Source organism: Bombina bombina, chromosome 7 (assembly GCF_027579735.1).
Source record: "Bombina bombina isolate aBomBom1 chromosome 7, aBomBom1.pri, whole genome shotgun sequence".
NCBI classification, from domain to species: Eukaryota; Metazoa; Chordata; class Amphibia; order Anura; family Bombinatoridae; genus Bombina; species Bombina bombina.
Window position 1 is genome coordinate 81,295,062 of NC_069505.1, and position 23,977 is coordinate 81,319,038.

Here is a 23,977-nt window from a genome sequence, read left to right on the forward strand (position 1 = left end):
TCATGCTTTTTCAAATAAAGATAGCAAGAGAACAAAGACAATTGAAAGTATGAGTAAATTAGAAAGTTACTTAAACTTGCATGCTCAATCTGAATCAGGAAATGATTTTTTGGGGGTTTAGTATCACTTTAATCACATGTGAGTTTAGCATTGGCTGATATATTGCTAATTACAGAGAAACAGAGAAAAAAATAACTGATAATAAACAAAAAAATAAAGAGGCAATAATAGAAGTCCATTCTTATACAAATACCAAGTCCCAAAAGATGAAGGGAATCGTAATGTCCGCAGTGAGGCAAACAGAGATGAGAGAAAATGACCACAATATTGCAGGTGGCTCTTCTCCTTAATCTGATACCAGCAAACATACATCCAGCAAAGGAACCCTATAAGGGAACAAAAGAGGCGCCACATGCGTGAGCAGTATAAGGAACAGAAGGTGATGCTACAACAGATCTTATACTCACAAGAGCACAAGCACATCCGTGCGCTTATGGGAACAGGGCGAAACAATTAGCAGCAGTTCAGCGTGCTGGTTCTCTGGCTAAAGAAGGCTTCCCAATAAGAGATTCAACTTCCCAGCTTTGCAGTCAGCAAACCACACAATCTGATAAAGTGTTAAAACATTTATTAAAAGGCCAAGAACACTTAGTCATCCTAATCTCCTACCTGCACATGGGTGTGCTTGTGCACTCCTGAGTATAAGACCTGCTGTAGCTTCACCTTCTGAGTATAAGACCTGCTGTATCATTGTCCCCCTATACTACACATATCTTTTGCTGGCTGTTTTTAAACATAAATATTAATTAAAAAAATAAAGTCTGCAGATGGCAAGCGTCAATGTTAGCGAATTGCTTTGTCTATGTTTTCACTTAATGAATACTTACTCAATATATGATGCTTTATGCACTCGGGATGTATAATCTACATTTTATTATTTTCTGACAGAAACAACATCTACTCCTCCAACTACCACAACTAAAACTACAACTACAACAGAATTTTCTACCACTACAACATCTCCCCCAACTGAATCCTCAACCACCACAACAACTTCCCCAACTACTACGCCTGAGGCTACAACCACCCCAGAAATTACCACCACTAAAATATCTACACCCCCTGAATCCTCAACCACCACATCTACTCCTCCAACTACCACAACTGAAACTACAACTACAACAGAATTTTCTACCACTACAACATCTCCCCCAACTGAATCCTTAACCACTACAACAGCTCCCCCAACTACTACACCTGAGGCTACAACCACCCCAGAAATTACCACCACTAAAATATCTACACCTCCTGAATCCTCAACCACCACAACATCTACTCCTCCAACTACCACAACTGAAACTACAACTACAACAGAATTTTCTACCACTACAACATCTCCCCCAACTGAATCCTTAACCACCACAACAGCTCCCCCAACTACTACACCTGAGGTTACAACCACCCCAGAAATTACCACCACTAAAATATCTACACCTCCTGAATCCTCAACCACCACAACATCTACTCCTCCAACTACCACAACTGAAACTACAACTACAACAGAATTTTCTACCACTACAACATCTCCCCCAACTGAATCCTTAACCACCACAACAGCTCCCCCAACTACTACACCTGAGGTTACAACCACTCCAGAAATTACCACAACTAAAATATCAACACCTCCTGAATCCTCAACCACCACAACATCTACTCCTCCAACTACCACAACTGAAACTACAACTACAACAGAATTTTCTACCACTACAACATCTCCCCCAACTGAATCCTTAACCACCACAACAGCTCCCCCAACTACTTCACCTGAGGCTACAACCACCCCAGAAATTACCACCACTAAAATATCTACACCTCCTGAATCCTCAACCACCACAACAACCCAAAGTACCACAACCTCTACTCCTCCAACTACCACAACTGAAACTACAACAGAAACAACAACTAGTGCAACAACAACAAGTGTAAGTCATACTACTACTGAAACTCTAACTACAACACCATGTACCCCTGAGGAAGAAGAGACGACACCAATATCTACTTCACAACCAGGTAAGACGTTCAGACTATATTTCTTAAGGGGAAATAAATGTTGAACTTTCTCAAAAGGGAGCAACAGCTTCAAGGGACATGAAATACAACGTTTTTTCTTTGATGATTCAGATTTAGTTCCTTTAGTTCAGAATAAGACCATAATAATTCCTGTGGGGTCCACTAAAATTCATAAATGCTATATTTGTTTTCTGGTATTCCTGGGTCACTATTATTCTGGCAGCATGCTACTCTTGTCATTGTTTTAGGTGGAGGTGACATCACCCTCACACATCAAAATTCCTTTGAATACACAGAAATTTTTAATATATTATTATTAAAGGGACATGGAACACAAAAAAATTATTTCATGATTTAGGTAGAACATACAATTTCAAACAATCATTCTCTTGGTATCATTTGTTGAAGGAGCAGCAATGCACTACTGGTTTCTAACTGCTCACATGTGAGCCAATGACAATCGGTATATATATATATATATATATATATGTAAAGCCACCAATCAGCAGCTAGAACCTAGGTTCTTTGCTGCTCCTGAGCTTACCTTGATAAACATTTTAGCAAAGGATAACAAGAGAAGGAAGCAAATTAAATAATAGAAGTAAATTGGAAAGCTGTTTAAAATCACATGAATTACGAAATAAAACAATGTGGGTTTCATGTCCCTTTAAGTCACTCAAGCTCCCTGGAATATTTTATCTGTATCTTAAAGACACATAAGTTAGCCAGGCTTTAAAAATTACAAGTATGCTTTATGGTTTCTTTTAGGATGTTTTTCAGATTAATTATATTTATATTTTTTTCCTTGTTTTTATTAGTGGTGTCCACCTCATCTGTAACTACAACAACCTTAACCACACCCACACCTACACCTATCAAGAGTACAAGTGAAACTTTGCCAACCCCACCTGAAACTACAACCTCAGTGACAACCACTCCAACACCTTCAGTCAGCACATCCACCATCATTTCTACTCCCTGCTACTGTGTGTTCAATGGGATAACATATCCACCAGGTAATATAGCATATTGTACTGAATAATCTTCCAGTTTTAAGTTTAAGAGCAGCAATATATTCATAAAAAAGGTATGTAAAATGTATTATTATTCTGATGTTCTGAAAAGCTGAATGGTATCTTTGTGCTTGTGTGCAATCCCGCCCCCTGTCCATGCACAGCCAATCACGCACGAGCAGGAGCTGTCAATCTCCCCAGTCCGACGAGACTGGGGAGAATGAAATTCTCCACCTAACAGGGGGAGAAGAGGGTAGGGAAGCAGCGGTCGGTGACCGCTGCTTGAAAAATCCTGACTGCAGGTTCTCTTATGCGACCCTGCAGTCAAAGGGAGGTTTTTGCTTCTTTACTGAAGAAAGCATAAGGTTCTGCCTGTATAACTAACACGAATTTAAACAAATACAGAGATAAGCAGTAGTCATGGGACAGTGTTGACCTCTTCATCTGTTTAAATAAAGCAATTACACCCTAATTAGCTTCTTGCATGGGCACTGGAGTAAACACAAGGTACTGCTTTCATCACTACAATTTAGGATACAAATTGAGTAGTTTAAAAAAACAAATATATTGCAGTTGTATTTAATTTATAGATGGAGGGGTTCATATAATCAACATGAAGTCTACTGCAATGTCTTTTTAAGCTTTTAGTGGCCTTGAGAAAGGTTTTATATGACAGACTCAAGTAGATCTTTGGAAGCATGAAAACCATTGAGCTGAAAGGATTGTGTATTTTGATGAGCACAGCTTTCTAAATCCAGTTCTAAATGTCTACCAAATTCCAGGGTTTAATATTATGCCTGCTTGGAATGAATCAGCGCAAGTTATTTGGATCATTTTCCATTGTCAAGATCAGGACTTTGTTAGATCTTGGAATGGATTTGAGCACCACTACTGTTGAGGGATTTTTTAAATTTTTAAAGACACAAATTCATATATGGTATAAGAGAATATAAAATGAAGGGTACAAATATACAAATCTTACTTATAGGGAAGCCATAATGCTTATTTATGTGTGGCCTAATAAGGACAGTAAACACCTTGTAATTACAAGATTTTATGAACAGACAAACTCTGCCCACCCCTTGCCTTATTTGGAGGAGCCAATTGACTGTAGATACTCTCTGCTAAATTCAATTCGGCACAGATATGGTTCAGGGTTAGCCTTGTGAATCCTGCCATGTGCACTTCCAGTTGTCAGAATTAAAAAATGTCCAGGCTAAAATTACAGGAAAAGGCTCAAAAGGAATAATACAAGTATATTGCAAAGTTGTTTTACTTCACATAAATCAAACATTTTATTTCAACATTTCAACGTGTTTGCTGTCCATCTCAATTAATAATATATTAATTTATTCTAATAAGCAGCTACTTGACTCAATAAGAAGCCACAGTCTTTACCTGCACAGTCTACATTTTTACTTAGTTTGAAAACGTAATCATGTTCTCTTGCAATCAAATAAAATGCAAACTATATGACATGTTAACTTATTTTGTAATGCTGTAATGTGTGGAAAAATGTAGCATTGTTCCTTATTTATGTATTTATTATTTTTGCTATAGGTGCTGAAATAACAAGTGGTATTGCTAATGCAACATTGTGTTACAAGATCATTTGCAATGACCAGTGTCAGATAGACATAGATAAATTTTTCTGTGGAACTAGTACAACACCTGAATCATCGACCACTACACAATCTACATCACCATCTACAGTTCCAACTGCTACACCACCAGAGCCGTCATCTACCCCAACACTTCCATCTACTACACCACCAGAGACATCAACTACTACACAATCCACACCCCCATCTACGCCAACACTTCCAACAACTTCACCACCAGAGTCATCAACTTCTACACAATCCCCACCACCATCTACCCCAACACTTCCAACAACGACACCACCAGAGACATCAACTACTACACAATCCACACCCCCATCTACCCCAACACATCCAACAACTACGCCACCAGAGACATCAACTACTACACAATCCACACCACCATCTACCCCAACATTTCCAACAAGTTCATCAACCACAAAAGGAACAACAAAATCTACAACAAAACCAACCCCGACAAAAACACCAATGGTTCCTTTAACAACAACAAAACCTGGATGTCCATTTGAGCCACATCGTGAGGTGAGTCACTTTTAAGGTAAAAAAATTGAAGGTCCTACTAGGGGGATTATTGTTATGTGTATCAAACACTGGACACCTACAAGTTTTAAAATTTGTATAAATCATTTGTACTATGCCAGTCTCCTACTTACTTCAGGAATAGCCAATAGTTTTATTGACTGTTTTGTCTATTTTGTTATTTTTACTTATCAACATATATATTTTTTGTTAATTTCTGTTTCTAACACATATGTTTCCATACCATTAATTTGTATTTTTTTTAAATTTGCAGCACAATGAAACATGGATGTTATGTAACTGTACCATGGCCAGGTGTCTGGAAAATAATACTGTTGAAATCGTAGAACTAAAATGTGAACCCCCACCCAAGATCACCTGTGCCAATGGGCGACCTCCAATTGCTGTGCCAGATGATGACCTCTGCTGCTGGCACTGGGAATGTGACTGTAAGTATAGTAAACACTGTCTCAGTGATGACCATTAGCTTCATTACTGCAGTTGTGATTCTGTGTCTTTAATATTATTAATTTATGAAGCTGATCAAAATATATATTTTGACAGTTATTTGTTAAAGAATATATTTTACCATAATAATATTTATAGAAAATGTCACATACTTAATATACGGTAGTATTGAACATAGAAACCAGTAAGCATGCTTCTTTATCACCAGTACAAAGGTAAAGAAAGTGGAAAAAACTAACACCCTACTTGCGCGTGAACACAGTCGCATATTCTCAAGTGTGCTAACCCAACATAAAATATGAATATTTCACATTCAAATGTTCTGCACATAGCACAGATGTTTCTATTTATTCAAAAATACATATTTCTATATATTTCTGATGGTATTTTGGTCTAATATATATTTTTACCTATATATATATATATATATATATATATATATATATATATATATATATATATATACATGCTTATATATAGGTATAGATATATACAGTCCATGAGGCCTATTTATCAAGCCGTCAACCGCAAATACGCCGGAATTCCATTGCGTAATTGTGGCGAGCCTGATTCAACCTATTTATCAAACCCTAAAGACCGGCAAAAGTTGAATTTTGTGACATAACATACGATCCGCCGGTTTCAATCCGACACAGATTGATGCTTACGTCATTACAGATGTTCCAAATACAAATTCGGCACTATCTGACAACTTTTGCTAGTTGTCAAATTTCTAACAGGTACGCTCGCGGCTATTCCGGCCCTGCATACCTGGTTTTCAATCCGCCACTCTGGAGGCCGCGGATTCCATAGGAATCAATGGGAGTCTGAAAGCAGCGAAAGCTATGTTCGATACTGCCAGATATCCCATTGATTTTTATGGTAGAAAACCAGTAAAGTTTACACCTAACACCCTAACATATCCCCCGAGTCCTAACACCTCTGATCTGCCGCCCGACATCGCTGCCACCTAAATAAAATATATTAACCCATATCCCGCCGCTCCCGGAGCCCACCGCAACTAAATATATATATTAACCCCTATCCCGCCGCTCCCGGAGCCCTCTGCAACTGTAATAAAATTAATAACCCCTTAACCCCTGGCCTCCCACATCACTACCATTAACTAAACCTATTAACCCCTAAACCGCCAGCCCCCCCACATCGCCATAAACTAAATTAACCTATTAACCCCTAAACCTAACAACCCACTAACTTTACATTAAAATTACCTCATCCCTATCTTATAATAAATTAAAACTTACCTTTACAATTAAAATAAACTATATTAAACTATTAATTAACCTACCCTAACTATTATACTACAATTACATTAAACTATATTAAACTATTAATTAACCTACCCTAACTATTATACTACAATTACATTAAACTAACAATAAAATTAACTATATTACATATTTAAAAACCTAACCCTACTCAATTTATTTAAATATAAAATTAAAAATTACTAAATTACAAAAAAATAAAAACTAAGTTACAAAAAATAAAAAACACTAAGTTATAAAAAATAAAAAACCACAGTATCAAAAATAAAAAACAATTACACATAATCTAATAGCTCTATCAAAATAAAAAAGACCCCCCAAAATAAAAAAAACCCTAGCCTAAATTAAACTACCAATGGTCCTTAAAAGGGCTTTTTGCGGGGCATTGCCCCAAAGAAATCATCTCTTTTACCTGTAAAAAAAATACAAACAACCCCCCAACAGTTAAACCCACCACCCACACAACCAATCCCCCCCAAATAAAACCCTATCTAAAAAAACTAAGCTCCCCATTGCCCTGAAAAGGCCATTTGTATGGGCATTGCCCTTAAAAGGGCATTTAGCTCTTTTACTGCCCAGACCCTACTCTAAAAATAAAACCCACCCAAAAAAACCTTAATAAAACCTAACACTAACCCCCGAAGATCCACTTACAGGTTTTGAAGGACGGACATCCATCCTGATCCATCCAGGAGAAGTCTTCATCCAAGCGGCAAGAAGTCGTCCTCCATGCGGACAGAAGTCTTCATCCAGACAGCATCTTCTATCTTCATCCTTCCGACGCAAATCGGTTCCATCTTCAAGACATCCGGCGCAGAGCATCCTCTTCATACGGTCCCAGCCGTACACTGAAGGTCCCCTTTAAGGGACGTCATCCAAGATGGCGTCCTTTGAATTCCGATTGGCTGATGACATTCTATCAGCCAATCGGAATTAAAGGGTAAAAAATCCTATTGGCTGATGCAATCAGCCAATAGGATTGAGCTTGAATTCTAATGGCTTTTCCAATCAGCCAATAGAATGCGAGCTCAATCCCATTGGCTAAATGCATCAGCCAATAGGATTTTTTTACCCTTTAATTCCAATTGAGTGATAGAATTCAAGGGATGCGATCATGGATGACGTCCCTTAAAGGGGACCTTCAGTGTAAGGCTGGGACCGTATGAAGAGGATGCTCTGCGCCTGATGTCTTGAAGATGGAGCCGCTCCACGTCGGAAGGATGAAGATAGAAGATGCCGTATGGATGAAGACTTCTGGCCACCTGGAGGACGACTTCTTGCCACTTGGATGAAGACTACTCCCGGCTTCGTTGAGGACTTCTTGCCGCTTGGATAAAGACTTCTCACAGATGGATGAGGATGGATGTCCGGTCTTCAAAAACTGTAAGTGGATCTTCGGGGGTTAGTGTTAGGTTTTTTTTAAGGTTTTTTTGGGTGGGTTTTATTTTTACAGTAGGGTCTGGGCAGTAAAAGAGCTAAATGCCCTTTTAAGGGCAATGCCCATACAAATGCACTTTCAGTGCAATGGGGAGCTTAGTTTTTTTTAGATAGGGTTGTGTGGATGGTGGGTTTAACAGTGGGGGGGTTGTTTGTATTTTGAGGTAAAAGAGCTGATTTCTTTGGGGCAATGCCCCGCAAAAGGCCCTTTTAAGGGCTATTGGTAGTTTAGTATAGGCTAGGTTTTTTTTATTTTGGGGGGGTCTTTTTTATTTTGATAGGGTTATTAGATTAGGTATAATTGTTTTTTTATTTTTGATACTGTGGTTTTTTATTTTGTGTAACTTAGTGTTTTTTTATTTTTTGTAACTTAGTTTTTATTTTTTTGTAATTTAGTAATTTTTAATTGTAGATTTAAATAAATTGAGTATGGTTAGGTTTTTAAATATGTAATATAGTTACATTTTAATGGTAGTTTAATGCAATTGTAAAGGTAAGTTTTAATTTATTATAAGATAGGGATGAGTTAATTTTAATTTAAAGTTAGTGGGTTGTTAGGTTTAGGGGTTAATAGGTTAATTTAGTTTATGGCGATGTGGGGGGCTGGCGGTTTAGTTAATGGTAGTGATGTGGGAGGCTAGCGGTTTAGGGGTTAATCATTTTATTACAGTTGCGGCGGGATCCGTGAGTGACGGGATAGGGGTTAATATATTTTATTTAGTTGCAGTGGGCTCCGGGGATAGGGGTTAATATATTTTGTTTAGTTGCGGTGGGCTCTGGGAGCGGCAGGATAGTGGTTAAACATTTTAGTACAGTGGCGGTGTTTAGTGACAGGGTGTTAAGTTGTGAAAAAGGCAAATAGCAGCGAGATCGATGACTGCTAGTTAACAACAGTCCGCTGCTCATCACACCGTACTTGGTGTGCGGCTTTTTGACAGCTTTTTTTTATAAATAAGGAGAGCGTATTCAGGTCCACGGCTGAGATGTTAGGCGAGTGTATTGGTCCCGGTGAATGCAACTATGTTGACGGCTTGATAATTCAGCCTCCATGCATCAAGTGTGACAGCACCACAACACCACAATGTTTGTCAATGGTGATACATTCTTTTATTTAGGATACAAACAGCCTTAAAGAGACACTGAACCCAAATATTTTCTTTTGTGATTCAGATAGAGCATGAAATGTTAAGCAACTTTCTAATTTATTCCTATTATCAAATTTTCTTCATTCACTTGGTATCTTTATTTGAAATACAAGAATGTAAGTTTAGATGCCGGCCCATTTTTGGTGAACAACCTGGGTTGTTCTTGCTGATTAGTGGATAAATTCATCAACCAATAAAAAAGTGCTGTCCAGAGGTCTGAACTAAAAAAAAGCTTAGATGCATTCTTTTTCAAATAAAGAAAGCAAGAGAACAAAGAAAAATTGATAATAGGAGTAAATTAGAAAGTTGCTTAAAATTGCATGCTCTATCTGAATCACAAAAGAAAAAAATTGGGTTCAGTGTCTCTTTATAGCTGGAGTGCTTGACTCTATTTGTTCATTTTCTATAGATATATACAGATATTTATAGGAATATCTATAAATACTTTGAACATATTGTGCTATGTGCAGAACATTGGAATGTAAAATATTTACAGTAAATACACAGCATAACACTTTATTAAGTATGAATATTGCATAAATATGCTTTTACATGTTTTAATCTGCTTAACTTCAAAGGGCTCCAAAGCATTTGTATATATGTGTAGATATGTAGTTATGTGTTTATATATGTCTGTAAATACATATACACACATGTAAATACATAAAAACATCTGTTCACACACACACACACATATATATATATATATATATATATATATATATATATGTGTGTGTGTGTGTGTGTATATATATATATATATATATATATATATATACATACATACATAGACATATTTAGTATTTAGACATGTATAATTATGTATCTCTATATTAAAGCCCTTTGCCTGCTTTTTTTTTTCTAACACCTGAGACCTCATATCTTTGAGCCATTTTAGCTTTTTTGTGTAACATTTTTTTATAACTTTTATTAGATACTATTATTATGAGTGTAAGGGTACATTTAAATGTATTTTTTATGTGTTTTCTGATACTTTTTTTGTTTTGTGAAACAGTTAACCAGAGATCTGAGGTTGCACTAACACAACTGGCATTAACTTCAATTGCGCAAACACCCACGATAAACCCCATATCGCTCGCAAGTACTGTTAATGCAACACTCGTAATTTGACCTTTATTAAGTACTGTGGCTAATTTGGGTTTGAAGTAAATAATATATATTCAAACCTTAAAATATTCTTTTTCTTTTCTGGCAAAATCAGATCTCATAAAATACTACTTTATCTTTCAGGTGTGTGCTCAGGTTGGGGAGATCCCCATTATGTAACCTTTGATGGAACCTATTATAGCTACCAAGGCAACTGCACATATGTCTTAGTAGAGGAGATTAAAAAGAAAGTGGAAAATTTTGGTGTCTACATTGACAACTACGACTGTGGAGAAAGAGATCGTGTGTCATGTCCACGCAACATCATTATTCGTCATGAAACACAAACAATTCAGATTGTGGCGAAAACCTTAGCACCTTTAAGTTTGAAGGTATATTGGGATGAATGCATTACGTGTTACATGACCTATATTAGCCAGCACTACAGCAAATACAACATGTATACAATAGGCTATTGGAAAGAATGAATAATATTGTGCAATGTACTCTTTGGTATATCACATACTCTTTTATAGTATTTGTTGAGTTTTGTGTTGCACCTCCTTAGCTTTGGTCTGTCATCATTTGTCATGACTAAGGGCCTGTAGAAGGCCCGAAACAAAGTAACTTTTTTATTGGACCCTGTAATAAGAACATAAAAGGTCTTTTTACATTTTGGAGGCTGAAATCAGTTCATGTATGATCCCTCGTTGGTCTTTATCGTATCAGGGAAGACTTAATTTGTATTATACAGTCACTTCTGACTCTCCGAGAAGGTGCACTGTTCAAATGCTGGTGCATTGGGCGCTCACAGGTTATGTGCGTATGCTGCTGAAAAACAGTAATAACTTTTAGTAGACGCATTTTTGCTAATTAAAGTATATTTCAAAAATGCTTCTATTTAAAATTTAATTGCACCCATGCATGTTTCAGGTTTGACCTTTCTGTCCCTTTGAAGGGACATGAAACCTAAAATGTATCTTTCATGATTCAGATGGAGCATTCAATTTAATAAAACTTTCTAGTCTACTTCTATTATCCAATTCTCTTTGTTTCTTGGTATCTTTTGTTTAAATCCAGGGACCTAAGCTTAGGAGTGTGTGCATATGTGGTGTACTATATTGCAGCAGAAATTGCATTTGTTTTAAAAATGTTATGCTCTGTCTGAATCACAAAAGAAAATGATTATCTTTCATAGCCCTTTAACTACCATGTCTTTGAAATTATTTGAATGTTCCATTGCAAGATCTTCGCAGTTGGACCCACCGTATCTTTAATTTGTGTATGTATCTGTATCTTTACCACAAATTAATTTATTTATATAGACTTACTCCATCCATACTCATGTAACCAGACCTATGGATTTCTGCTGCCCTACCCAAGTAAATTATGATTATAATAATATAAAAACCTGAATGCAGAAAAATTGAGTTCCTTTTTATCGGTATGTGTTGTGTGTTGTGCGTGTGCTACTCTATTTATTTAATAAAACAGATAGCTATTGATCAAGAATTTGGTGTTTGAAACTTTAACCTTTGCCTTTTAGGTTGTTGTAAATGACAATGAGGTTGCGACACCCTACAAGAGATATGGAGTGTATATATATCGATCTGGAATTAATTATGTATTGGAGATACCTGAGTTGGGAGTCAATATCACTTATAATGGTCTGGCCTTTGCTGTGAAACTTCCTTATGGTCGTTTTAGAAATAATACTCAAGGGCAGTGTGGTAAGTTATAAACTCCTGGTGTTAAGGATTCTTTAGGAATTAATTTTCTTTTCAGACCAAGGGGCTGATTTATCAAACAATTAATTGGTCCCAATGCATCTGTTTCCGCGTGAGCCCTCAGGCTCGCCAGAAACAGGAGTTAAGAAGCAGCGGTCTTAAGACCACTGCTCCTTAACTCATACGCCTCCTCTGAGGCTGTGTACAGCAATTAGCCCAATTGTATGCAATCGGGTTGATTGACACCCCCTGCTTGCCGCAAATTTGCTAGGGGCGGAATTGCACAAGCAGTTCACCAGAATGGCATTCAGCGATGTCTGGCCAGACATTGATAAATCAGCCCCCAAGTCTGAGCACAACTTTCATTGAGTTGCAACAAGCAGAGAAATCAGCGGCAGCAATAGTAGAAGAATAGTAAAAAAAAATTGTATAAAATGAAAATATTAAATTTACATAGCCTTATTTCCATTTTTTACAATTTAAAATAATGATTATTATTATGCTGTGAAAGAAGCCCATAGAACTTGTCATTGTTTTAGCTGACAGAAAGCTTTGTAAAACTTGCAGCAGGTCCTTATTAGATGTCATTGTCCTTTTTGCGTAGGTACTTGCACCAACAACAGGGATGATGACTGCATGACACGTAGCGGAGACATCATTTCCAACTGTGAGATTGCTGCTGACTCATGGATTGTGCACGACCCAACAAAACCTCAATGTACTAGCAACATTAAGAGCACAATTTCACCTCCAATCACATTGCCTTCAAGTTCCTGTAAACCTTCACCCCTTTGTGAACTCATCAAAGGAGAGTAAGTGATATAATCCAACCTCCAAATCTCATAGTGGTAGAGCTCAGTTGGCTATCTGGCCACTTACAGTAGTTGTTCAAACCACAAATTCCTGTGCTCTAGACTTGGCAGAGATAATTCCATTTTTAATGCCTCTGGGGTAAACAAACTTAGTACCATTATGATGGATAAGAATATTAGCTATGATTTATTGGCTACCTGGTCATGTTTTGGTTAATTAACAATGTCCCTCGATACTAAAGAGGTACAAAAAGATTGATATAAAGTAAAGCATTCAAGCATTTAAGGCTGGAGGAAAGGAGATTTAAACTCCTGCAAAATAAATGTTTTTTTTCACTGTAAGAGCAATACAATTGTGAAATGTATTACCAAAGGAGGTAGTGAATGCCAATACATTAGATACATTTAAATATGGTTTGGATACATTTGTGGCTAGAAACAGAATTCAGGGATATGATTGCTTAACGTTAAATGAGTCACCTTTTAATAGGATTATTTTAAGCTCAACTGGAGTTTTTTTTTGTAAGTATATTAGATTTGTATAGGTAGAACTCAATGGACTTCGGTCTTTTTTTTCCAACCTCATCTACTTTGTAAGCAGTGACAGACCACTAAAGAGAGACATTAATTAAACCACAACTGGAACCTACAAACTATATTCAAATATCTTATCTTGGCCCCCTAGCCACCACTTCCAGGTGAGTCCCCTCTTTCCCAGAAATTTACCATGGGTCCTTTTACCTGTTTAAAAAGTGACCTATTATTCATCCAAAGCTATTCATAATTTCTGTTCATCATAGGATGTTCCCAACTTTACACTCTGTGGAGGTCATCTTGATGTTCCCATCAATGGATGAGACATGTGCAAATCCCAGATGCCAGTAGGCACACTATTTCCTAAAACTAACAGTGATAAAAGCTAAAGGAGGTCTCTCACAACATCACTAATGGAAACTATAGAACAGTATATTTTACACTCTTTACAGTCTCACAAAGCAATCAGGAAATAACCCAGCAATTTAAAGGGACAGTCAAAACCAAAATTGTTATTGTGTAAAAAGATAGATAACGCCTTTACTACCCATTCCCCAGCTTTGCATAACCAACATTTTTATATTAATATACTTTATAACATTTAACCTCTAAATCTCTGCCTGTTTCTAAGCCACTGCAGACAGCCTCTTATCACATGCTTTTTTATTTGCTTTTCACAACAGGAGATTGGTAGTTCACGTGGGCCATATAGATAACATTGTGCTCACGACTGTGGAGTTATTTATAAGTAATTGGTTAAAATGCAACTGAATAGATAATAAATAAATAGCCCTGTGATCAGGGGGCTGTTAGAAGATGCTTTGATACAAAGTAATCAGAGGTTAAATAAATATTAATATAACTGTGTTGGTTATGCAAAACTGGGGAATGGGTAATAAAGGGATTATCTATCTTTTAAACAATAACAATTATGAAGTAGACTGTCCCTTTAAATAAAAACACCTTTTTTTAACCTTACACTTTAAACAGGCTTACTGGTGCTATTTCCAGTTATCAGTTGAGTATAAACATTTTCACAACAGAGAACGGTCTAGATTTCTCCATAAAATGCAGTGCAATATCGCACTTAGTGGATTTAAGATTAGTTTCTCTTTAGAGTTTGCTTAGTATTATATTTAGACACATGATTGTAAGGAACAGTTTGTATTTTGTATTGCACTCTAGGTAGAACGGGAATTGGATTGTCAGTGGCTAAACTGAACAAGATCATTCCTTGAACATATTGGTTTTTTTTTGTGTGGCCTTTTTAATAGCTTCTTTAACAGATTTACTAAAATATTAAGATTATTTGGAAATAAGAGACAAACTTGCTTAACTACACACACATTTTAAGATGTTTTCATTTCAGAAAGTGTTTTTCAGCGCCAGTTACTGCCATGTTAAACCTTGAAATCCTTTTGTTTTCTTTGTGAAATAACTCACAGCTAACATGGCCTTAGGTGGAAATGGGGGTTGTAAAATCTAGAAAGTGTGCAGACCCAATCAGTTATATTGAACCTGAAAGACAGGGAGGGGGATGTAGATGTATATAGATTAAAGGGATAACCCAATTTTTTTTCTTTCACAATTCAGATAGAACATGCAATTTTAAGCAACTTTCTAATTGACTCCTATTATCAATATGTCTTTGTTCTCTTAGAATCTTTATTTGAAAAAGAAAGAATATAAGATTTGGAGACGACCCATTTTTGGTTCAGGACCCTGGGTAGCACTTGCTGATTGGTTGCTACATATAAAAAAATGCTTAAAATTTGCATGCTCTATCTGAATCATGAAAAACAAATTTGGGTTTCATGTCCCTTTAAGAGACAGGAACAAAAAAAGATTAGGGCTGGTGTAGATATAGAATGTAAATAGATAAACAGGAAACTTATAAGGGGATTCTGTGAGCCTTTCCCTTTTTGGTCCTTTTTTAACCTCCTGGAGAAGCGGCCATAACTGCTGGAAAGTACAAAATAGGGTTACGATGGAACAGAAAAATATATTTGTTGTATCATTTAATGATGAACACCTGCAAATTATTTTGTGAATCCTATTTACTAGAATAGTAACATTTATTTATTTGTTATTTATTCATACAGATTTATATTTTGTTTTTGATTTTTTTTGAATTTTTTTTTTTATTATAGCACATTCAAGAAATGCCACTCAACCCTGTCTCCGGAAGATTACTACCAAGCCTGCGTTTTTGACAGCTGCCACGTTCCTGATAGTAACATAGAGTGTACCAGCTTGCAGCTTTATGCATTACTATGTGCAGATCAAGGCATTTGCGTTGAGTGGAGAAACAAGGCCTCATCTTGCCGTAAGTTCTCTTATAGCGCGGCTTCTTGTTAACTATATCGTAAATAATTGTCAAAGTTTATGGGAAATTAAATGCTCATGTGCTGCCATCAATCATGGGTGCTGCCATTTTGGAATGATGTGAAAATGTAGATTTCAACATGGCAGCACCCATGACTAGAGGGAGGAGGGGCATGACCTCAATACTACGCTTACAAATTTATTTAGTGTTTCATGTCTCTTTAAATGGATGGAGCCACAATACTAGGCATGTTCATTTGGATAATTTGTGATGATCACAAATGATTCGTGTACAGAAGAAGGTGGCCGCTAGTAGCATTCTGCACATTTCGGATCCGGTTTTGTTCTTGTGAAGGTTCAACAGTAGGGATGGGCGAATGTGTAAATTTCCGAATTCAAATGTTAGAATGAATGTTATTACCGAAATTCGAATTATAAATCTGAATGTTGATAAGAACGAATATTCTTAAAAATTCTATAATCGAATGCTACTTACAGTTTTCGAATGTCACTTTCGAATTCGAATGTTTATAATTATATCGAATGTCCACATTCGAAATTTCGAATTTAACATTCTATTTAACAAATACTATTTAGAAGTTCAATAGTTCATGTGGTAGGGAGGGAATCTAGTAAATTGATACATAATAGATACAAATATATAATTTCGAATGTTTCTATATAGAATATTGCATAATTTGAATATTACATTTAAAGAAAGCATTAAAAATACTATTACAAATATAAATTTGAATTTTTCGAAATTAATATTTTCAAATGTAATCGTAAAATTTGATGCCGAACATTCGAAAATCGAATGTTAGAATGTTATCTAAACATTCGAAATTCGATTCGAACGAACGAATGTGTTAAACTTTGTTTCATTTTTCGAATGTTGCGAAACATTCGCCCATCCCTATTCAACACACTAAGATTTGTGCAAATCCAGCTCTTAGTGTGTTGCACTTAGAAATAAGGCTCTGAAAAGATCTGAATGCCATGAGGGGCCCTCTTCTTCCATATTCAGATCATCACGAATAATCTGAACGCACATTCCTAAAAAAGACAGTACATTTCACAAACAAATACTCTATGTGTCTCTGACAATTGTTGCGTGTATTGCCAAAAATGTAACTTTGCAATTTGTCATCTTCAGCTCTCTCCTGTCCCTCACACAAGGTATACCAGGCATGTGGTCCTGTTGTTCAAGAATCCTGCCAGACTACGTATGTTTATTTTATAATCTCACAACATTTAAATGTACATTAAGGTCATTTTGTTTTATATATGCACCAGAAATGAATCACTTAATTGCAAAATTTGCACTCCAGTGACATACACCTTGAAGAGCCTATACAGTTTGTTTAAATGGCATATTAGGGACACACAGATAGTATATAGACACGTTTCTGTACATATCAATGACTGTACAAAATCTGAATTCCAAATCAGTTGCTCCAACCTCTCTAGGGACAATGGAAACTATAGAATTTTTAGAATCAAATTACAGGAAAACAAGGAAAATAAATAATGAAGTGCACTTGTTTTCACTCTACACTATTGAATATTTTATATTGAACTACAGTTTGAGTTTAATGCCTCAAAAAGACAGTAAACATCTTGTAATTCCAACATTTTTCTGCAGCCTTCCAGTAGGACAGATTAACATTGTGTTTGCTGTAATTTTTTTTCAATGGCCAAATTTGTGTCTAGAGAGAACAGATTTTTCTACTATTATTATATGGAAAAAAAATCACCATTGTTTGGCTTCCACAGATAAAGGTGCTCTTCAAAGAATGATTAAATACAGTACAAATACATACTTAACAAGTGCATAATGAAAAGACAATGCAATAACATTTACTCATGTGACATGCCATCAGCCAATCACAGAGTAGCATACATATAACCTTGTGCTCATGCTCATTAAGAGATTTTGCCTCAGAAAGTGTGAATTTTTGCTAAATTTGGTAATGGAAGTAAATTGGAAAGTATCTTAAAATTGTATGATCTATCTAAATTAGAAAAGTAAAATGTTGACACAAAAAAAAATTCACAATTTTGAAACCAATATTACAGAAAAAGGGACAAAATATATCATGAAAATATTATCAAATATTACCAAAGTTATTTTGGTTAAGCATTTTACATTATAATTTTAAAGTGATTACTGTCCCTTTTAGAAACAAAGACAGTGACTTGTCACATGATCACCTGAGATTTAACATTACTATAACTGACCTTCATTTTTCAAGTTATTAACTGGTTTTGAAATTACATCCCACAAGGACATTATTAGAAGACATTCCTGTTATGTTGCTATTGAGTAATTTATCACCCAAATCTTTATGTTTTTAAAACAAATTAACATCAATTTTTCCTGCAATTATTTTTCAATAGGCAAACCCCACCGACCATTTGCCTTATGTACAGGAGCCAATCAGGGCTTTAGTCTGCAGACAACAATGCTAATCATAGTTATAATGTTAATATAAAGTACATTGTTTTGCTTTTGTTATCTGATAAAGCAAATTAGGGACAGATATGAAGCAGAGTTAGTCTTGAAAAGTCAGCAGGGTGCAATTTAAGTTATGAGAATTAGAAAATCTTCCATTTTTAGATCTAAATTACATGAAAAGGGGAAAAAATAAATGTCAAAATTATTTTGCAAAGTTTTTTTTTTTTAATTATGCATAACTAAACATTTTATATAAAAATGTTATGGTAATCAATTATAATTTCTGGTTTAAATGTTAGCTGTATTTTTTATGTGTATTTTGTGCCAGAATTTGTAGCTATAACTAATATGTGTGCTAATGTCTTTATCATTTGCTTTAGTCCTAAAGAGGCAGCATTGATTAAGAACGACACCCGTATAGTTGAAGGATGTTTCTGCCCCAGTGGCACGATCCCCTTCAGTGCAAGTGTTGATGTCTGTGTGGAGATCAGCAAATGTGGTGAGAATTTTGAGCTTTTTATCCTTGTGTGTTAAAAACTGAACCAATCAGAGGGTTTAAATAAAGCGTACAGATATCATTCTAAATTTACGGTTTATCCTCAGCCCCCTATGCCTGTCACAAGTCTGATTCTTTATAGGGGCAAAATTAAACTTAAATGGATTAGATAGAGCATGGTATTTTAAACAACTTTCCAATTAACTTCTATTATGAAATGTGCTTAGTTCTCTTTGTATCCTTTGTTAAAGAGTATTCCAAGGTAAGCTCAGGAGTGAGCACGTGTTTTTAACCACCAGGAAGCAGTTTATAGCTAAGTTATACAAAGTCACAAACACTGCTCCCATAGCCTGCTAGAGTCACGTGGTCCTGAGCTGCTATTAACCTATCTAGAGTTGCCCTTCAACAAAGGATACCAAAAGAACAAAGCACATTTTATAATAGAACTACATTGGAAAGTTATTTTAAATTGCATGCTCTACCTGAATCATGAAAATTTCCTTTTGACTTTACTGTCCCTTTAACTGTCATATCAAGTTAGAATTACTGGATAGAGATTGACCCATTGACAGAAACCCACTGTCTTTGAGGCGGCTTCTCTTGTAAAGTAAATTGTCATAGCATAAAGTTGTTTTTCTTTGTATCATTATTTGAACAGCCAATGACATACTCAAGTCTACTCTGTAACTCCTCTCTGTCACTTATTTGTCCTCCCTAACACCCCCCCTCTCTTTCCTAAGTACCTGATTCACTCCCTTATTTTGCATTGTACATAAATGTGTGTGTGTGTGAATACAATCATGCTGATCTAAAGCCTTGTGTTACACTATAAGCTGAATACAAAGAATGGATGTAAAACTGATCTCATGTAAATGATCTTTCTCTTTTGCTCTTGCAGGATGTGTTGGCCCAGATAACGTACCAAGAACAGTATGTATCTAGCATCAAAAAATTGCCAAATTAATGAATTACATTTAACATAGAACTGATTATTGTAAAAGATATTTTATACACAATGTTGATTAATGTATTAAAGGGACAGTCTAGACCCAATACTTATTCTTTAAATTTGTCAGTCAGTTATTTCAAATTGCACATGCACAAATCAGCATGTGTGAGTAGGAACATTTATTTAAGAGTCGATCGTGATTGGAGAAACTTAACATACCAAAATATAAATGCAATAGGTGGGCGGAGCTTGGTGGCCATTTTCAGCTCCTAACAAACAAATATTTAAATGTTTCATGCATTTCTTAAAAGCTTATAGATGTGGGACCAGTTTGCAGGATGCTTTGCTGATATGTAACAATAAGTAATCAGAATGTATTCAGTGTAGAATGTCCCTTTAAAGGGACAGTCTACACCAGAATTGTTATTGATTAATATTCATAGTTAGTTTAAAATGAAATAAAAATGTAATTATCGCTAAACATTTACATTCGTTTTCATTAAAACAAATGTAAATATTTCGAAGCTACAGGTGAAAAGTTCACCTGTAGCTACATACTTACTTTTCAAGGGTGAAATACTTACATTAACGCACTCTAGAGAGCACAATACGATTGTAAAAACTAGTTAATATCATTTAATATCATTCTCTATTTGTAATGTGTAAGCATTTTTCAAAATGACAAAAGAGAGTATAATTTATTTACTTTCAAGTTGACCAATTATCAGCTAGTTGATACAGCCATCTATTCTGAATACTTCGCAGTGAAGTGAGTTGCAAGAATAGGGATTCAGGTTTGGTGACAATCATTAACTCTAAAGTATTTTTTTCTAACAGTTCGGAGAGAACTTTGAGTTTGATTGCCAAGACTGCACCTGCATGGATGGTGGTAGTGGAATTGTCTGCAAGAAGCACGCATGCCAGAAACAGATAGCGGTGCAATGTGACTTGGAAGGTTTCTACCCTGTGATTCAAAGCAGTTCCACTGACAAATGCTGCAATGAAAGCATTTGCAGTAAGTACATAATACAGCTATGCTCCTGTATCAAATATTTGGGCTAGATGCCAACCTTTCTACTAATCATATCTTAAAGGGACATTATACATGTTATAAATGTTATGTAGAGGATCCATTTATATAGCCCATCTGGGTGTGTTTTTGTAAAAATGTATAGGTTTGCTTATTTTTATATAACATTGTGCTGATTTTCAGACTCCTAACCAAGCCCCAAAGTTTTAGATGTATACAGTACTGATGTATACAGACTTCACATTGTTTCTGTTTGAATAATGGGTCTATTCATATGCAGGGGAGGGGGGGGGGGGTCTGCTCACAGCCCCTTTCAGTGGGTGTCCCAGTCTAACCTCGTCAACAGTGCTAAATTGGGAGCTTCTAAGTAAGTTTTTAAAAGGTTTTATACTGGATTTTTATATCAGTATCTGTGCATATTCTTCTGTATAGTAGTGTCTATTACATGCAGTAATATGACAATCGGTGTATACTGTCCCTTTAACCTTTTTTCTATTCAGCAAAATAATCTAACTAGTATTTAAACCAGTATTGCAATGCATTTACTGTTATCATTGGCATCTTTATAAATATTATTTATACATATCTCAAAATCTACATTTTCTACATGATGCACAGATTTATTTGAATGCAGCTTTATAACACTTGTAGTGCAGGGTCACTCTAACGCTTCTGCCACCTCAAACAAGCCCTGCTGTTACATGATTGGCTGTGTGAGGACAGGGGAGGAGCTGCACAATCAGTTGTTTGTGCAATTTTAAATTCTGACAGCAGATGCTGCCTCACTCTCTTCCAACGCAGGTGAGCAGGTTACCTGTCTGGGAACCTCTTCTCACCAATGTGTAATGAAATGGTGCCTTTTTATCTTATCTGTCTGAAAAGACGTGAGGGAAAAGCTGTTTTACTTTAAACAGAAAAGAATGCAGTATCAGTGTATTTCTGCTAATTCTTATTGGTTGATAAGTACAATAAGCATTTCTGCCTGTAAACCAATAAACATTAGTAAGAAGTAAGTACATAGCTGATAATTCTGTATTAGTTTCAAACTAAAAGAGACAATTTTTACTTCATGTTTTAAGGAACAGAAAATGCTTGATATGGATGATTTTAAAATAAATTAGTGCAATAGCCATTTTATTTTACAAGACTTTTCCTGTTAAAGTGTTTGCTAGGTCAGAAACCAGACACAAAATGGCAGAGCAGTTTTTGAGTTATAGGGGTCTGTTTATCAAGCTCCAAACGGAGCTTGATGTCAGTGTTTCTGGCGAGCCTTCAGGCTCGCCAGAAACACAAGTTATGAAGCAGCTGTCTAAAGACCGCTGCTCCATATCTCCTGTCCGCCTGCTCTGAGGTGCCGGACAGAAATCAACCCTATCAAATACGATTGGGTTGATTGATACCCCTGCTAGCGGCCGATTGGCCGCAAATCTGCAGGGGGCCTTATTGCACAAGCAGTTCACAAGAACTGCTGGTGCAATGATAAATGCTGACAGCGTATGCTGTCGGCATTTATCGATGTGCGGCAGACATGGTTCGCTATAGTGGATCATGTCCGTCCACACAATGATAAATGGACCCCATAGTCACAAGTTGCAGTTTCTTTCCTATGAGAAATTTTAAAGGGACATGAAACCCACATTTTTTCTTTCATGATTCAGATAGAGCATGCAACTTTAAATAACTTTAAATCTACTTTACTTCTATTATCAAATGATTTGTTCTATTGGTATCTTTTGTTGAAAAGCAGGGATTCAAGATAAGGAGCATGCACTTGTCTGGAGTATTATACGGCAGCAGTTTTGCAAGAATGATATCCGTTTGCAAGAGCACTAGATGGTAGCACTACTTCCTGCCATGTAGTTCTCCAGATACCTACCTAGAAGTCTATTCAACAAAGAATACCATGGGAACAAAGCAAATTTGATACCAGAAGTAAATTGGAAACTGTTTTCTAACATTGTATGCTCTGTCTGAATCACAAAAGAACATTTTCATATCCCTTTAAATATCAGTGTCATGTGCTTCACCGAGGAGAGAGCGAAAAAGAGAACACAGTAAACACATTTGTAAATCTTTACTAAGAGCGCCTACTTTCCTTCACCCGTATCATAACCAGCCGGGTTTGTTTCTCCTTTTTAGAGTGCGACACCAGCCGTTGCTCTAAGAACCCTGTTTCTTGTGGCCTTGGGTATGAAGCCGTTGGTAGTATCCCAGCAGGACACTGCTGCCCTGTTTACAAATGTGGTAAGTCCTGACGTTCAGGTTATGTAACTTCGTCAATATTCCATGATACATATCTTGATTGTATGTCCTGCATTAAAGTGACATTAGAGGAACATTAAAATAATTGCTATCTTTATTTTGAGATCTAAATCAAACACTTTTTTGTCTCTCCCTACAGTACAAAAGCAAGTTTGTGTGCATGGAAACGCAGAATATCAAGTAAGTAAAGAAACATTGTTTATATAGCAGCTGCTTAAAGGGACTTTAGAATGCATTTCTTTTTTGCATGCATCAGAAACTAACATTAAAAAATGTGCATGCATAATAAATGTTTTAATAAAAATTTAAAGCCTCAATTTTGGCCTCGATCACAATCTGTCAGCTCCCAATGTCAAGGTTTTGGTTTCAACCAATATATTCAGCGTATTTTTCTCAAATGCCACCATCAATAACAGAGAATATGATCTTGTTCGCTCCAACGTGATTGCAGGAACTAGCTGTGTTTTCAAAAATGTAAAATGCTGTATTGTAGATAGATAGATACAGATAGATAGAAAGATAGATAGATACAGAAAGAGGAAAACATTTGAAAATACTGTATTGTAGAGAGATAGATACAGATAGATAGATACAAATAGATAGAAATATAGAGAGATACAGATAGAGAGATAGATACAGATAGATAGACAGACAGATAGAGAGATAGATACAGATAGATAGATACAAATAGATAGAAATATAGAGAGATACAGA

General features: G+C 36.0%; 1 protein-coding gene across 1 annotated transcript in view; it reads left to right on the plus strand.

The window, feature by feature from the left end:
- Window positions 1-23,977, plus strand: part of LOC128636234 (mucin-2) — a 212,029-nt gene that overhangs the window by 178,655 nt on the left and 9,397 nt on the right. The window contains exons 39-52 of the mRNA XM_053689272.1: window positions 949-2,070; window positions 2,889-3,086; window positions 4,644-5,227; window positions 5,499-5,673; window positions 10,815-11,062; window positions 12,217-12,400; window positions 13,002-13,209; window positions 15,894-16,069; window positions 17,225-17,294; window positions 18,907-19,025; window positions 19,921-19,952; window positions 20,809-20,986; window positions 23,141-23,245; window positions 23,403-23,443. Coding sequence (XP_053545247.1) covers window positions 949-2,070; window positions 2,889-3,086; window positions 4,644-5,227; window positions 5,499-5,673; window positions 10,815-11,062; window positions 12,217-12,400; window positions 13,002-13,209; window positions 15,894-16,069; window positions 17,225-17,294; window positions 18,907-19,025; window positions 19,921-19,952; window positions 20,809-20,986; window positions 23,141-23,245; window positions 23,403-23,443 — 3,440 coding nt within the window. The remainder of the gene's footprint in view (window positions 1-948; window positions 2,071-2,888; window positions 3,087-4,643; window positions 5,228-5,498; window positions 5,674-10,814; window positions 11,063-12,216; window positions 12,401-13,001; window positions 13,210-15,893; window positions 16,070-17,224; window positions 17,295-18,906; window positions 19,026-19,920; window positions 19,953-20,808; window positions 20,987-23,140; window positions 23,246-23,402; window positions 23,444-23,977) is intronic.